Source organism: Canis aureus, chromosome 27, assembly GCF_053574225.1.
Source record: "Canis aureus isolate CA01 chromosome 27, VMU_Caureus_v.1.0, whole genome shotgun sequence".
Classification (NCBI taxonomy): domain Eukaryota; kingdom Metazoa; phylum Chordata; class Mammalia; order Carnivora; family Canidae; genus Canis; species Canis aureus.
Window position 1 is genome coordinate 15,012,672 of NC_135637.1, and position 16,887 is coordinate 15,029,558.

The 16,887-nt window shown below is 47.9% G+C and overlaps 1 protein-coding gene across 9 annotated transcripts in view; it reads right to left on the reverse strand.

The window, feature by feature from the left end:
• Positions 1–287: 287 nt before the first annotated feature.
• The window catches only part of TBX5 (T-box transcription factor 5), an 86,592-nt gene continuing 69,992 nt past the window's right edge, over positions 288–16,887 (reverse strand). For 8 of the 9 annotated variants that reach the window (XM_077875766.1, XM_077875765.1, XM_077875769.1 and 5 more), the window contains 2 exons: positions 11,746–11,972; positions 288–2,463 (listed from right to left, as the gene is read on the reverse strand). In XM_077875766.1, coding sequence (XP_077731892.1) covers positions 1,886–2,463; positions 11,746–11,972 — 805 coding nt within the window. In that variant the 3' untranslated portion in view covers positions 288–1,885. The remainder of the gene's footprint in view (positions 2,464–11,745; positions 11,973–16,887) is intronic. The other variant, XM_077875770.1, reaches the window with a different exon arrangement.

A 16,887-nucleotide genomic window follows, 5' to 3' on the forward strand; every position in this document is an offset into this window, starting at 1 on the left:
GCTCAGGGTATCATCCTGGGGATCCAGGATCAAGTCCCACATCAGGCTCCTTGCATGGAGCCTGCTTTTCCCTCTGCCTCTCTCTGTGTGTCTCTCATGAAAAAATAAACAAAATCTTTAATATATACACTCAAGTATGGATTCCAAATACTCCCTGAGGTGAGCAGAAGAAAGATGGGGTTAAAATTGTACCTGCAAGACAACTGCTTCTTATGCCCTCCACCTAATTTCCCCTCTCTTCAGTTGTCAGAAAGAACAGGGAAAAAAAAAATTGGTATTCAAGTCCCTTATACTTTTTAAGCACATGGTATTTATTAGGCATTAATTGGCACACAAATATACGAAACGAGTACTTACTTCTCACCCCACCCCCTAGCAACATAAAAAGACATAATCGCATGAAGACACTCACATACAAACATACTCACACACTCGCACGTACTTGGACATACTTAGCCTCACATATTACCCTGTTCTCTTTATTAGGGTCAGTTTAAAAAAAATTTTTTTTAATCAAGAAAGCAAAGCACATTCGAAAGGAAAAAAAAAAAACCGCAAACTTGGTTTTGAGTATTAATAAAATTAAAAGCTCTTGGCCAGCTCCCATGCTGGATTCATTTCATGTTATTACTTAATTAGAACTCCTATTTATAAATAAATAGTACCAGTAAAATATTACATCTGAAGAACCCTGCAATAATGTTTTACTTACACGCTTATTTTTTTTTATACTGTTTTCTGCTTTCAATAACCACAGTTTTGTGTCAGCATCTGGTGTCGGTGTGATTTCTTTGGAGAGAACCAATCAGCGAGCACGTCTTGCCTCTTCTTTAGGAACGGTGGGCTTTGCTTTGCATCTGGGTCGGGTCCTCGGTGGTGGAGGTTTGGAAGCTTGGGGCTGGCTTTGTGTTTTATCAGGAGGAATATTTATTTTGGCCTTTTTGCAACGCTTGTCAGCACAGAGCTTGCTCCTTGCTTATCACAGTTCTGCCCGCATGTAAACCAGGGCTTTTTAAGTTTTTCAAAGCAAGCTTTCCGGTCGGGAAGCTATAGGCCACGTTTTAGCAACAGACGGCTGGAAAGACCTAGAGCTGGGAAGATGGGAGGGCCAAGATAGAGGAGGCCAGATGCAGGGCAACGTTAGCCTCCACTGGGAAGGAGAGGGCCGAACTGGGCTCTGTGATGATGGGCAAGGGAGGAAAAAAATCAGACAAAAGCTGGGACATAGGGAACCTTTTCAGGAACATCACATGGCAGAGGTAGGTAATTTCTTAGTCAAGGGCAGGGCGGCAAAATTTAGGTTTCAGGGGTGGTATATTTGAGGGGAAACTCACAAGTACATATTTTTAAACACACTTGCCTCAGACCTCCCCAAAATAAGGGACTGGGTCCCATGAAGAAAATTGAAAGAAAAAAATATATTATTATTTATTATATAACAATGTCAACATTAACACCAAGACAGGGAAGGCTCCAACTCCGCCATTAGGATAAAACACTCGATAAAGGCAAGGTTTTCCGGAGACCAAAAGGAGGAATCACGGAGGACATCTGGAGGTGGTGTGAGTGAACATGGCTGGCCAATGAGAGTGGTCATTGTGGAGGGAGGGGTTGTGGAGGGGGGGGCTCATCTCTTTTGGTTGGTTTTTTTAAGTTTTGAGACGGCACAACAAAGTCACATTTTTTGAATCGTGGTTTCAAACGACTGATTAGATCAGCGTCCGGGGCTCGCGAGTGCAGACGTGAAAACAGGCTGTAATGAAAAATGTCATCCGTATCTCATCCATGGGGCTCTCTCTGCTACTGTCTTTCACTTTCTCCCACGTACTCTCTCTCTCTCTCTCCTCTCTCTCTGGCACACGTCTGTGACGAAGCAGGCCTCGCTTTAGCTGTTCTCGCTCCACTCTGGCACCATGGCCACTCCGTGCACAGAGTGGTACTGGTGCGGGGACAGGGTCCTTGGCACGCCGTGAGAATAGAGGAACTCCGAGGGCTGCAGGCTGCCGGGGGACTGCAGGCCAGTCTGAGGCCCACACTGCCTGACCACAGGCTGGTGGGCCACGGAGCTCTGGTGCTGGAACATTCCCTCTCCGAGCTGCGGGGAGCCGTGGTTGGCCATGCCGGCCAGCCGGGGCACCAGGGGCCCCGAGGTGAAGTGAGCCGAGAAGTGCTGGTAGGGGAGCCTGTCCATGGGCTGCACCGTGGTGACCGTGCAGCTGCTGTAGGAGGGCATGCTGGGCCACGTGTTGCAGCTAATGTCCTCCAGGCTGGGCACCGGCTCACTGGGCGGCGCTGAGCTGGCGTACATGCAGGCCTGCCGCTGGGCTGACTCTGTCCTGTAGGAGGCGCCCAGGCCCTGCTGCTGGGGGTAGCCGGCCCGGTAGAAGGGGTCCTCCTCGCTGGGCGACGTCTCCATGTAGGGCTTCTTATAGGGATGCTCTGCAGTGGAACACTCTTCATCTGCTAAGACAGGAGGAGAGATACCGGTGAGGCCGGGACCAGCCACCCTTCCGCTAAGGGCGGACACACTGCCCAAGGACTGAAGAACCAGGTCCTGGAGACTCTGAGCTCCGGCCTCCGTTATGATCAGAAGATGTAATGGCGGGGAGGTAATGGTGGAGACTCAGAGCAAAGACCTGGACCTTTCTGGGCTCAGTTTCATCTATAACACTGAAAGGGTAATAGGATGCTGTTCTACAGAGGGAAGTGTGGACAAAGAGATGGGAGCCTATAGACTCAGCACTTCGTCCAGGCCTTGGTAGTGGAACACACCCAATAAGCAGAAAACAATTACTAGGGGCACCTGGGTGGCTCAGTGGTTGAGCGTCTGCCTTCCACCCAGGGCGTGATCCCGGAGTCCTGGGATCGAGTCCCACATCGGGTTCCCCGCAGGGAGCCTGCTTCTCCCTCTGCCTGTGTCTCTGCCTCTCTGCCTCTCTCTGTGTCTCTCATGAATAAATAAATAAAATCTTCAAAAAACAAGAAAGAAAGAAAACAATTACTATTATCTTCCCTCCACCCTGGCATGTACATTCCATGAAGACGGAACACTGTGTTACCCATCTCGATATTCTCCAGAATCCCGAACATACCTAGGAACCAAAATAATAATAATAATACCACTCACAATAACAGTACGAACAAACACAAATGGCATTTACTCCGTCCGGTACTGTTCTAAGCACTCTCCGGAAGGTACCCTATGCAGCCTGCACAGCAGCCCTATGGGGTGGGCTCCGATGATCCTCATTTGCAGATCACAAAACAGAAGCACAAAGAGGTTGAGAAACTCACTCGAGGTCCTACATACATGGCTGATAACAGTGGAGCAGGGGGGAGGGAGATTAGAATTCAAGTAATCTAATTACAAGTCTCTGCTCTTTAGGACCACGGCACAAGAAATCATGCACTAAATATCTGTGCAATAGACAGAAGGCCAGATGGACAAGTGCACAGATGGATGGGAGCTCGGACGAATCCCCGGATCCTTTCCTGAATCTCTGTCAGCAAGTCCCAGTTAATATCTGGTAGAGTCGGTACCACTTAATGGGTCGCTGTTTCCTTACTGAAAAAAGTCCCTTCTCTTCCCCCAGACACCAGTTGGTCCCCAGCTTAGGGCAGTGGAGAGAATTCTGTCCCTGAAAGAGGGTCTTCCATATCTACTTTGGGGTCACTGCCTCCTTTGTGAGCAAACCAAAGTGCTAGGCTCTCTCCTAGAAAAACACACAAAAACACAAAGTTTTGAAAACTTCATGTGCCTAACACAGGTTTGCACGCATTTTGGAGAAGCTCAAAGAGCCCCTAAAATCCAGACCCCAGGTTAAAAAGGGCAGACGTATCTGAGTTTAAATCTGGTTCTCGGGGCACCTGGGTGGCTCAGTGGTTGATCATCTGCCTTCAACTCAGGTTGTGATCCTGGGGTCCTGGGATCGAGCCCCACATCGGGCTCCATGCAGGAAGCTTGCTTCTCCCTCTGCCTGTGTCTCTGCCCCTCTCTCTGTGTGTCTCTCATGAATAAATAAATAAAATCTTTTTTTAAAAAAATCTGGTTCTCCTACTTCACATGCGTGTGCCAGCAGCGGGGCATCTGCCCTCTCCGAGACCCGTTCTCAGCATGTCTGAATCAGAGTTAGTAATACTTACCTCACCTGGCAGCTAAGAATTCAATAAATCAAGCACGTAAATCTCCTGCTATCTGTCATCAAGAGCAGCTCTTGCTGCAAGGGTAACACCACCAGTTAGTCTCTCGGCAGACCTAGTCTAGATTAACACACCTCCAGGTGTTTCCTTTGGGGAAGCAATGCTTGAGAATTCTGACCAGCACGTAAACCTGCACACAGATTCCCCCCTCAGCTGCAATTTCATCTTCCAACCCGGAGATTTGCCATCCTTGTCTTCCAATCTCTTCTGAATCAACATGTGGGGCACTTGACGGGATAAGCACCGGGCGTTATACTATATGTTGGCAAATCGAACTCCAATAAAAAAAATATACATAAAAAAAAAGAACGCCTGTCATCGGGGTGGGGGGAGTGTGAAGAAAAAGGAAACACTGGAGCCTTCCTGCACTTCACCTCGTCAGTGGCCTGGGGGCCGGACACAGAACCAAACCATGGGAGGAGACCAAAGTTCTTATTTATTGAGCACCTACTAAGTGACCTTTCCCTGGTCTCACCGTAAGTCCTCAAGGTGCCTGCTCTCACGCCTGTCTCAGAGGTAGTCACCTTCCCAAGGGCACGGAACTAGGAAGGAGAGAGGCGGGAATCAGAGCCAGGTCTTACTTTGCCAACCACACCTTGCTTCCAGCTCTCTTGATTTCTCATACCGAATGTCACTCACCGAGCCATCCAACAGAGGTGTCCGGAGCCCCTAACAGGCGTCAGGTGCTGGGGATAGAGAGGTCAATAAATAGCCATGGCCCTGCTCAGTGCAAGTAAGTGGGGGGCCCTCCCCATCCCCCACCCAGCAGTGATGGCAGGAGGCTGACACTCGGTGAATGGGAGGTGACCCTTGCATATAAGGCTCCAAGTTACTCATTCACTACAGGGTGAGTCTTCAGTTTTGCACAAGATTCTAAAGCAGCTCCCCAACTCAAGTAGGATAGCTTGGGTTTGGGTTCCACCAGACGCTTCCAGAAGTATCACATTCTGAGTGACCCCCACGGGTAGGTACAAAATTGGCCGCTCCAAAACACATCTCTGCTTGGGACTGCACCCACCTCATACTGAGCACACTGTCTTTTTTAGCTAGACTCTTTCTGGGACACATCTGGGCCCCATAGGACGCCCAGCCATTTGTCCAAAATAAAAGCAAAAAATGTGGTCTCTCTTCCAGGTGCTTTGTCTACATCATGCCAACCATCCAGATGTTTGAAGACATCCAGATGAGCTGGGGGCCACTTTTTTTCACCTTTCAACTGGGCATTTGTTTTTGGCGTCTTGAAAACATTGCTCCACTGGACTTTTCCTGTCCTCCCCACCTCCTCCCTCAGTCCCCTCGTGCCTCCATGCTTCCTTCCAACCCTCCTCCCCCGGATCCATAAATCTGAATGTTTCCATTGTTGCTAGAATCATAACCTTTGGGTTTTCCATTTAACCAGGGCGTTCCCCTTTTCAATAATCAAAAGTACAGCTGCAGGGTACCCTTGGCAAGAGAAAAAAAACAAGGCAAACTAACCATTCCCGAGTTTCTGATCCCCTTCCAGATTTGTTACAAGCAGAAAAAAAAAAAAAAAAAGGAAGAATAATATGAAAAAGGCCGGAGCACATTTTGGAAAATCGTAAAATTACACATTCCAGTCTTTAATAACCCAAAGATCTGATGCAGAGTCCTAAGAAAAGCAAAAAGCTGGCTTATTCATGAAAGCGGGTCCCGAGCATTCTCAAATTCCTCTTGGACCTCATCACATTGTAAAGAAATTCCAAAGCATGGATCCAAATTTCAGGTTGGTGGTGATAAATGGGTGGGATGTAATCCCTGTATATGTTTTGGTAATGGTTTGGTTTCTTTCTCTATTGGGAGCCTGATAACTGGTCAACAGCAAAGACCTCTTTCCTAGCCAAGTCACGTCTACCTTCCACAGTTGGGGAATGGGCTGTAGTCAAACATCAAGTCTTCCATGAGATGGGTCTGTTCTCAGTTTCAGAAAGTTGTGTAGTAAGAGTGGCCCGTTGTCTCCCACCTGTCCTGAACCCAACTAAAGCCTCTTGAACAACAGGAAAGCTCTTCCTGATTCTCAGCACCAATCACCCCATAGCACTGTGAAATATTCCGGCCCCTTGCATTTTTTTAGTGGCTTTTGATTCTTGATAAAGTGGCTTTAATGATAAATCCAGAGCATAAGTTTTAGAGCACAGTCACATCTCTGACTTTCCTTGGCTACATGACCTTGGGCAAACCATGGCACCATATTCCAATCTCAGTTCTTGCCTATGTATGGAGATAATACTTAAAGGTTCTTGCAGGAACCGAGATGGGTAATAAAGTGTCCAAATCTTATCTGTCCAAGTAACAGAGGTCTCCTCTGTTTTCCCTCTCAGAAGATCGGACAGATGGCTCTGTGGATGTTGTCCAATGCTTGAAGGTATCCAAGTGGATTCCAGAGCAGAAAAACTCACAAGGCTGCTTTTAAATTGCTAATCCCATTAAGCAAGTATCGTCAGTCTTCCCAAATAGGTTGTTTCTCTTGCTGATTGGGTTCATTCGGATGAAAGATCCTGGTGAACCTCCACTCCTTGGCTGAGTGACTTTCAGCAAGTCAGAAGTGGAACTATAATTCAGGCTTTCTGAGTCACAAAACGGTGCTCTGACAGCCTAGCCTTTCAGCTTTTGCAAAATCCACTGTGTTCAGAAAATCACCTTGACCTGATGGATGCATGGATGGACGGATTGGCAGACAGATGGTGTGTGTGTCTCCCTGCATAATGTTAGCTCTTAGCTCAAAGTGAGAAGGACTGGATCGGTATTGTGGGAAGATTCTCAATGGGTAACCAAAAAACCCCAGTCCAACCCTCACTGAACCACCATCTAAAAATCATTGCATTTATCTACTTGCTTATTAGCTGCCTCTTAGAGAAGAATACAAGTTTCAGGAGAGCAGGGACCTTTGCCACCTTGCTGTCCCCTTACCCCATATCCTTGGGAAAGTGTCAGGTACAAAGTGAATGCTCAAGCAATATTTATCTCACGAATGCATCCCAGATCAGCCACATGACCTTGGGAAGGTAATCCAACCTCCCAGTCCCCCTTACACCCTGCAAAATGGAGATGGAGGGCACCCTCCCTCCTCTGCTCAGGGGGCTGGGATGAGGATCTTGTGAAGGAAACGATGTGAAATTGCTCTAAAAACGCACTGCACTGACAAAAGGACACCCCACAAACCCCTTTTCTGTATCTCCTTCCTTCTCCCCTCCTACCTCTGACTTCCCTTCGAACAGCCAAGGCAGTGTATGGCTTTGCTAAAATCTTTATTTGGGTTGCCTCTCATTTCTAAGGTGGGGGGTGCTGGTTATCAGGGTGGGAGGAGGAAAGAAAGACAGACAAGGGCTCTCCCAGGCCCCGGGGTCCTGGATTTGATTGAGTGGCATTGATAAAAGACCTTCCCGGCTCTTTTGGCTCTATCCATCGGGAGAGATAGTTTGGAGACAGCTGGGTCCTAACACAAGGAGCCCTCTGGCCTGCCAGGCCCTTTGACATTTCATTGGGCCTGCCTCCTGGGCTTGTTGGAAAGGAGACAGACAATGAGGGGAAGTCAGATAGTGGGGAAAGCAGGGCGGGGTGGGGAGGGGGGAAAGCCACCCATGGAGTTATCACTTCACGGGAATCCCAAACTGGAAGGAAACCTCGCTGATTCCTTATCACCTTACAATGGAGGCTGATGATGAATTGCTTTTTTGTCTAGGAGGCACGCAGGACAGACAGAGCCTGGCTGGAATGCTCCCTGTCCCCCGGGAGCTCCTTTTGGGGTGGAGGGAGGTGAGGAGGGCAGAGGTCTGTGGAAAGGGGAAGGGAGTGTGCACCCCGAGCTGCAGGGACCATGCTGTGAACCTGAGGCAGGACCACTCACTAGCCGGGTGACACGGGTAAGTCACTCAAATTCCTTAAGCCTCAATTTCTGAATCTGTGGAGGGGGTCACTCTTCACCTTGTTATCTGCAGTGGGTCCCTGGGGCCTGATCGCACCCACACCTGCAGCTCTTGTGGTCGCACCCCTGGGCTGAGCACTGTCATCTCAGGCCTCAGAGCCTACAACAGCCTCTCAGCAGAGCTCTGGAGCCAGTCCTCATTCTCCCACTCCCCCATCACAGCAGAGCGTCTGCTTCCAAACAGAAACTTCGTCACACCCCTCATAGGTTGAAACCCTTCCGATGACTGCCCAGGGGTATTAGGATAAAATCTAAAGTCCTGGGGTACCTGGGTGGGGCTCAGTCAGTTGAGTGTCTGACTCTTGGTCTTTGGCTCAGGTCACGGTCTCAGGGTCCTGGGATCAAGCCCTACATCAGGCTGTGCGCTCAATGGGGAGTCTGCTTGTCCCTCTCCCTCTGCTCCTCCTCCTGCTTGCACACATATGCTGTCTTTCTCTCTCTCTCTCTCTCTCTCTCTTTCTCTCTCCCCCCTCCTCATAAATAAATATCTTAAAAAAAAAAAAACTGAAGTCCTGGAAATAGCTTCCAAGGGCTGGCAGTGTGCTGGCTCCTCCCTCTCTCTGTAGCTCGTCTGCCTCTACTTCCCCTCAATGTGCTCCAGCCATACTGGCCCTGCGTTTGCTCCCCAGTGGGGGCTGGCTCTCCACCTTCTGAGGGGCTGCACCCGTACCCTCTTCTCTGCCTGGATACCCACCCATCTCTCTTTTCCTATCCAGCTCCTACTCTTCAGACCTGGGCTTAAATCCCCCTGAACCCCATTCCTGCCAGATACCCCCACATCATATGCGTCAGCACATTGCCCACCTCCTTCATAGCATCAGATCACTATTTAAATAAAGCAGCTGTATCATCCTATATAATAACATCTGACCTGCTGGTGACTGTGAGCTTCCAAAGTGCACAGCAGTAGCCAGCTAAGGTGCACTGAGCACTTAGATGTGTTGGGTCCTGTTCTGGGTGCGTTGCATGGACTCTCTCGTTCCATCTCATTGCGACCCTACAGGGAAGGTAGTACTGTAATCCTCGCTTTGCAGACTAGGGAGTTGAGGCTGAGAAGCAGGCAGCTTGCCCGTGGCCACAGTGCTAGAAAGCGTCAACTGCTGTGATGTCCTGCAGCAGACAGCCCACCAACTTCAGCTTCCCCCGTGGCCACCTCAAATTGACCCTGAGCTCACCTGAGGATCCCGCCAAATGCCCCACGCAGGTCATCTGCTCACGTCATCAGAAGAGTTCATCCCTTTGCATTTAAAGCCTTCCCATGCCACCCTCCAGGAGAAAAGCCTTTACAAGGATGCTGCAGTAAATATTGAGTCTTAAAAGTACCTTGATTCTTTTAAACTTCTTCCTCCCCTTCTTTCGGCCTGGCATTAATTTATTCGACAGAACTCCCTAATTCAAACCTGATGAGCTCTCCATCAGTAGGTTTGACTCAGACTGAAGACCAATTTCTAGTGAAAGATGGCATTTTGAGATTGCAGCTGATAAGCAAAAGTAACGGGGACTGTCCACTGCGTGACTTGGAGCTCAGTAGAGCCTGCAGGCCAGGCATGGGTTCAAATTCCGCCTCCGGGAACCACCAGCACACATATGCTGTCTGAGCCTCAGTTTCCCTGTTTGTAAAATGGGCAAATAACAGCACCTACTTAACAGTGTTATCAAAAGGCTGTGGCCCAGAACCTAGAAAGGGCTCCCTTCAATAGGAACAGAATTCCTGTGCAGGGACCTGTGCCCCAGGGGACATCCTTAATCCATGCTTGTGCCTAAAGAAGCAGACACATTTGCAGGCATCTGGTCTCCACCCCAGGTGGCAGAGGACATGCTGGGAGCCTGGCCAGGGGGCCTATTGGGGCAATATTATTGTTCAGGCCTTCGAAATCCAAGGAGCTTAGATGGACTTCAGGTTAAGTCTGGAAACTCAGCCTCACCCAGGTCAGCTACCCAGCCCCAGGCTTGAACCAACGACACTCTCTCCTTCGAAACGCGAGATCGGTAAATGTCAAATAGTCAAACTGTGCTCCTTTCCTCAAGTAACCTCAGCTCAGAGAAAGCTGCCAAAGCATCCAGTTTTTGTCAATGAGTTAATTTTAAAAAGAAGAAAAAGAAGGAGAAGACGATGACGACAATGATGAAGTTCCAGACACTGGCTGTTGGACTTCCAAAGGCATCGAGGTGGCCACTGAGTATGGGAGGTATGACAGGCCACTCTTAAGATTAAGATTTGGGCTTACTGGAGCAAACCAGTGACTACTTATTGGGTCAACCCTGTGCTCAATATTTCCTGACAAGCACAATTTCCTGACATCTCCACACCAACCCTATGGACAGGTCCCATCATGAGACCAAATCTACAGATTAGAAAAAAAATAAGGCTTAGAGCAGTTAAGTATCTTCCCCCTAATCATAAAAATTTTCAAATGGCAAAGGTAGGACTCATCTCCATTGTACATGGTTCCTGCCCCCCACATCTGCTTTCTTGAAACTTCACCCAGATAAGCAGCCTTTCCCTCCTCTTCCTCTATGGATGCCCTTCCTGGAGCTATACCTGCCATTCACACAATCAAAGCTAACACTTGCTGGGCACTAACCGAGCATCAGGTACTCTCAGGAACTCAAGCATCATTTACAAAGTGAGAAACTAAGGCACAGAGAGGCCAGGACACCTGGATGAGGTCACACAAAGAAGCTGGTGGCAGAGTTGAGACTGTGTACTCTGGCCCTATCGCCCACGCTGTCCCCACCATGCCTGTCTGCCACTCACACAAGCGACTGCTCTATTAAGCTGAACTCAACCACACCCGCTTTGATTCTAGCTAAAAAAATGTGCCACGAGAAACTTCCTTTGTATTACAGTCCTAGATTCAGATGACTTAGGAAAAGTCACCCATTTCTCATTTGGAAAAAAAAAAAAAAAGACAAAACAAAACAAAACAAACAAAAAAAAAAACAATGATGTGTCCAGGATTTAAGCTAAATTTAAAGACAAAATGCACAGGAAAGAAGAGGTCAGAATCCACCCACCCAAGAGAAACCCTAGCACATAAATCAAAGCACATCCAACTACAAGAAGGCTCCCTGCAGCATGACTTGTGATACAACCAGAAATGCTAGAAGCAGCCACCATGTCCACTTGTGGGAGTGGAAGAATAAACCCCATTCCATCCTTTTGAGGCCATATTTTCTCTTAGCTAAAAAGCAAGAAGTACCTCTAGCATCATGAAATGATCATCTACAATGTATTCTTGAGCTTAAGAAATGCAAGTTGCAAGATACAGACAGTATAATATCAACTGTTTAAAACAAAAACAAAACCATTTTAGGTGTGTCTGTACACATGCATGTGCACATGTGCACGTGTGCAAATGAATTAAATATGACTGGATGATTCAAATAAGTTTTCCCCAAGGAAGGAGCCAGAACTGGAGGAGACATGTCAAGAGAGATCCTTCAGTTTTACTTATATGGTTTGAATTTCTTACAATCTCTGTGTATTTTTATATTGCTTACATTTTTTAAATAAATAAATATAGTTATGTGTACATTTTTCCCCTAAGGAAAGGAAGGAAAAACAGAAAGGCAAGTTGGGTAGGGGTAATCACACTCACCTTTCCTCTTGGTGCAATGGTAAATCTGACCGTGCTCCTGGGGCAGTGGGTACGGGTTGGGTGGGGGCAGAAGGTCCTGGGAGGGGCCAGACACACCATTCTCACACTGGTACTGGGACCCCAAGTTGGATGAGGCAGAGAGAGCTCGAGGCTCACTGCTGAAAGGACTGTGATTGGAGGCTACTTTTTGTCTTACTGTGCTCCTGGGAACCACGGGATATTCTTTACTGAAAGAGAGAAGATGGGAAATAACATTGATCAGTGCCCTGATATAGATTCCCCCACTGGCTGAACCACAGGGTCAGAAAATCCACCAGAGACATGTCACAGAATAAGAAACAAAGGAATCTTTGATGAGCACAGTGATTCAATTATACCCAAGTGCATCAAATGCCACAGACATATATATTCAGGCACTAACTTTTCATGCCTTATACTTTAGGCAAGTAGGTTTATGAATAGTTCTATATGTATGCGGAAAGTTAAATGAGCATCCCCAGTGAGGAACCCCTCTTCACATGGCATTTTGAAATATTTCAACCTAATGTATATGTCTTTGAATCCCCTAATTTAAAAGCTAGAAGAGCTACATGATTACTTAGACTTAACTTCTGGGTTTCCATATTTAAAACAGGGCTGACTATTGACTTTATTAGTAAAGAAATGGCTGACCACCTAGGATTGTCAGGTATGATTCTTGGTTACCCTAATCTGGGTAGTGTGCTTCCTGTGCCTTCGAATTTCCTTTTGAGCTGCTGTACTTGTCATCGCTGACATAATATTTAACTTCTCCTCTGTGCCTTGGTTTTCCCATCTGTGAAACAGGGCTAGTAAAAATCCCCAGTTCAAACGGTTGCTGAGAGAAGAAACGAAATTAATATGTGTGAAAGCCTGAACATAGCGAGTGCTCAACAAATGTCAACCATCATCATTACTGTCATTGTTTTGAGGGAGTAGGAGACAGAAAGAGAGGGAAAGAGAAAAAGGAAGGGAGAAAGAAGAGTCAGGACAATGGAAACAGAGAATGGAGCATGGGATCTAAGATTAGGCAGACACAGATTCGGGTCCCATCTCCAACACTTACAGACTGTGTGCTCTTTGGAGCCTCCGCTGTCACACAGTGAACCAAGAAGAATAAAATCCACTGACATCCTATGAATAGCATCATCCCCAAGTGCCCCAAATCTGGTTTCTCACACTCTTGGGATGCGCCCCTTCAGCTCTCCTACCAGGTATTCCTATGCTCTTCCTCCCAAGAGCGTGGAAACCTCTCCTGGGAAGGAAGGAGGTGTGCTCAGCAGCACCAGAAGCTCCACAGGAAGCCAGATGGATGAGGAAGGTCAGAGTGAGAGTCTGCAGAGGAGCAGGGAGGAGGGGTGGCACTAAGATAAAAGGGAGAATTGAGAGAAGTTTCTGCACACACGTGTGAGAAGAGAATGGTCCGACCCAGAACATGTGTGCATCCATGCAGGGGAAAAGACTGCCAACATTTGGGGTGAGGAGAGGACATTGTGGACAGGAGAGTCACAGTGTGCAGGCTGGTGGAGGGGTGATCCAGCACCTCCATTCTGGAAGGCAACCAGATAGCATCTGTTTTCTTAAAAATGTACAATCATGTAGATCTGGCAATCTGATTACTAATAACTTTCCTGAGAAGTTTTTCAGATCAGCGTGCAAAGACCTAAGCAGGAGGCATTTCTCTGCAGCACTGTCTGTGCCTGGGAAAAAAACAAGGAACAGTGTAAATGCCCTCGATAATGGCTCAGTAAATTCTGACAGAGCTCAGAAGGAAATACTACACAGGCTTCAAAAAGAATGAGGATACTGAACGCACATGGATGCAAAAAGCCATGCAAGGTGACTAGAGGTACTAGGACACACTGAACATCATCTAACTTACTTCCCTCAGGAGGTGGGGATATGGAAAACCTTTTAGGACACTTGCTATTTTGTGCACGTCGGAAAGCCAAAGCAGAAGCCCTGCTTGGATGAAAAGCAAAACAGAGACGAAGATGAAGACATTCAAAGCTGCCCTGTACCTCTCCCAAGAAGACTACTTGCAGGTGGGGGGGTGGGGGTCAGGAGGGGTAGAACAGTATTTGGATCTGATCCTGTTATCTGTAAAATGTAGGAAAGCTGCTACTTCTCGGGAAATGTGCAGTCTTCGTAAAACCCCCAGAATGAGTCCTCCACCACCTCCCCTAGGCCTGTAGCACACCCAGCCCAATGTCCTTGCTAACTCTGTGAGCTTAGATAAGGCACGTAGCCTAGCTGAGCCTTCGTTTCCCCATCTATGAAATGAGCAAAGCACAGAGATGGAATGGAGAGACCATAGCATTCTGCCCCAAGCCCCCCGATATCTTCCTAAACCTGAATAACCCACTGGACTCTTAATTACTACTTTGATATTTAAGAATCTGGGTGTAGTGGAAAGAATGAAGGTGTCAGATTCAGGAAGATACGTGTTCTCTAAAAGATCTGCCATCTAATGCTGTGTGGCCTTGGATGAGGCACTTAATCTCTCTGAGCCTCACGAGACTGTTGAAAAGATCCCACAATATGCCCTAGAAAATACCTGGCACTTGGGAGAAAGTACTGTTATGCCTTTACAAAATGACTCATGCTTCCAGCCCACAGAATTTCTCAGGAGGAAATAGTTCCGTAAAGCCTGTCTCCTTAAATTGGGAGGCCTTCACTCAGGGGCCTGGGGGCGGGGGGGGTGGGGGGTGGACTTAAGATCTAAATTTGGATTTTTAAAATGACGTCTTTATTTTCACTAATCTTGAATTGAAACTTAGCATTCCTTTCTGTTACAAATGTAGGCAACAAGCCATGGTTGTATTAGAGCCCTAGCGACTGTCATCAGCAGAAATCAAATCATCTCATTTCCATTGCAGCTGCTGTACATGCCTCAAGATACCATTTATGCTTATCGCAACTTCAGAATTACAGTCAGACCTGCTACTACATCCCGTTACTTGAGGCATTATAAAGTGCACGTAAGGCCACACGGCCATTTAAAAATATTTTGATAACTACGTTTCCGTAGAACTGGTTTACTTTTTGCCATCTACGCAGCTGATATTACGTGTTTACTCACGTTAGCCTGAGAAGTGTGACACTTAAGTGTCACCAGGCCACCAGAGAGGCCCATGGTACTGAACAGGCTAAGAATTCTTGCCTAGAAGAAACACTATCAGTAAACCTTCAACTTGGTTGTGATTTTTGTCATAAACCAACTATTCTATGTATTGTGAGTACACCTGAAATCGGGTCACATACAAAGAGCAGTACATCAAACACTGTGTGAAGGATGCTGCATTGGCCCTTTCCATCCTTTCTGTGACCCTATGAAGTAGGTACTGGTTTTGTCCCCACTTTACAGATGAGAAGAACAAGGTCCTGGGAGGTTAAGCCACTTGCCTATGGCCACAGAGCTAGAAAGAGACACAACTAGAATTCTAACCCCACTGTCTCTTAACTACTACCAGACAGGCTCCTGGTGATCTCTTTCAATTTTTAGAACACAATAGACTTTTAGGAGAGCAGGGGGTTTAGGGCTGAAGCCTCCTCTCCTACTTCTCCCACCCCTCCTCCTCCCCATCTCCACCCTGGCCCCTGACTTTGTTTGTCATGTGAAAGCGCGTCAGCATAGCCAGGCAGGGGACACGGAGCATCTGCCAAGTTTCCATGAGGCTACGGAGCCCTCACGACACCCAGGGGTCCCCTGGCCGAGCCCTCCTGTGGCATGTGCCACCTCTGAGCCAAAGCTGGAGCCATCCTGAGCAGCCACACCACTTGGAATCTCCCCCTGGGGCCAGAAGTCTGAAAGGAATGAAGTTAGCTTTACGGTCCTCTCTTTGCGGCTCCAGCTACGTAATGGAAAAAAAAAAAAGAAGAAGGAGGAGGAGGAGGAGGAGGAGGAGGACTTGGAGAAGGAGGTGGAGGAGGAAAATTATAATAATAATAAAACATTATAAAAGTCGTCAAATCTCGCTGGCAATTCTATTTAGGTCTGCCTAGTTCAAGAACCAAGCTGCCAGAGCTCCAACAGGAAGGGGGAAATCTCTTTTAGTTTTATATTCTTAATGGGGATGGTTATTTTTTTTTTTAATTAAAGAAAACAACTCCCAAAAAATGTTGGCTGAGGGATTTTACAAGAGAATGTATCAATGGACTCCGTGGAACTCTCCCTTCTAGCGCTGCCAAATTGCAAAATTACTCTCTGGAAAGGCCAAATCCTGCTTTTGATTACTAACACTCACAGAAGTGGGAAAGCCATATCATCCCAATAACCACTCGTCCCTCGCAGCTTGTTTTTCTCCAAGGCGGTACAAACATCCTCCCCTCTGTCCATCAGGAACACCTCAATTTGGGGCCTGCCATACAATGTCCCCACGTCCAGCTGACAGGTGTCAAAATCGGAGCGGGTGAGGGCAGGGGACTGCAGAGGCAGAGGGAAGAGGGGGTCTGCACCCAGCTCCTGGCTGCACCAGCCTGGGGAATGCAATCAGTGGCAATACGACCCCGCTCTCTTCCCCAGCAGCCTGAGCACATTGGTGAAGAACCCAGGGCACAAGGGAAGACAAGGAAAGGTCGAAAAGTCTGTGTGTCCCGGAAGCAGGGCGGCAACAAAATACTGTTTTTTTTTCCAGCCTCGTCCTCGTCTCACACCTCCAGCTCCTCATCAGCATTGTTCCTGGGGGGCCTCTTAATGCTCCAGCCACCGTGTACTGGTCACCGTACACGCCTTCCCTCCTTTGATCCAGGTGACAACCCCACTCCGTCGGTGTGATGAGATATGCATTAGAGGTAAAGGAACTGAGGCTCAGAGAGGTTAAGCAACTCCTCCCAGATCACACAGTGAAGAAGAGGACAAAGCTGAGCTGGGCGCCGGGTCGGCGCTATTCCCAAGCTCTTGCCAACGAACTTCTACTTGATCATAGAGAACTACGGGGTGCACGGGGTGCACGGGGCAACAGGGCAACTCAGCGCCCTGTTCCACAAGGCATCCTGCTGCTAAAGGTCGGGCAGGGCCTGCTCGGGGCCACGTGAGTCCTACCGGTCAACCTGTCAGTCCTGCTCGGGCAACCCTTAGTATACCAAACAGTCGGACCCCGCCGCTCTCGGGTGTCACCGAGC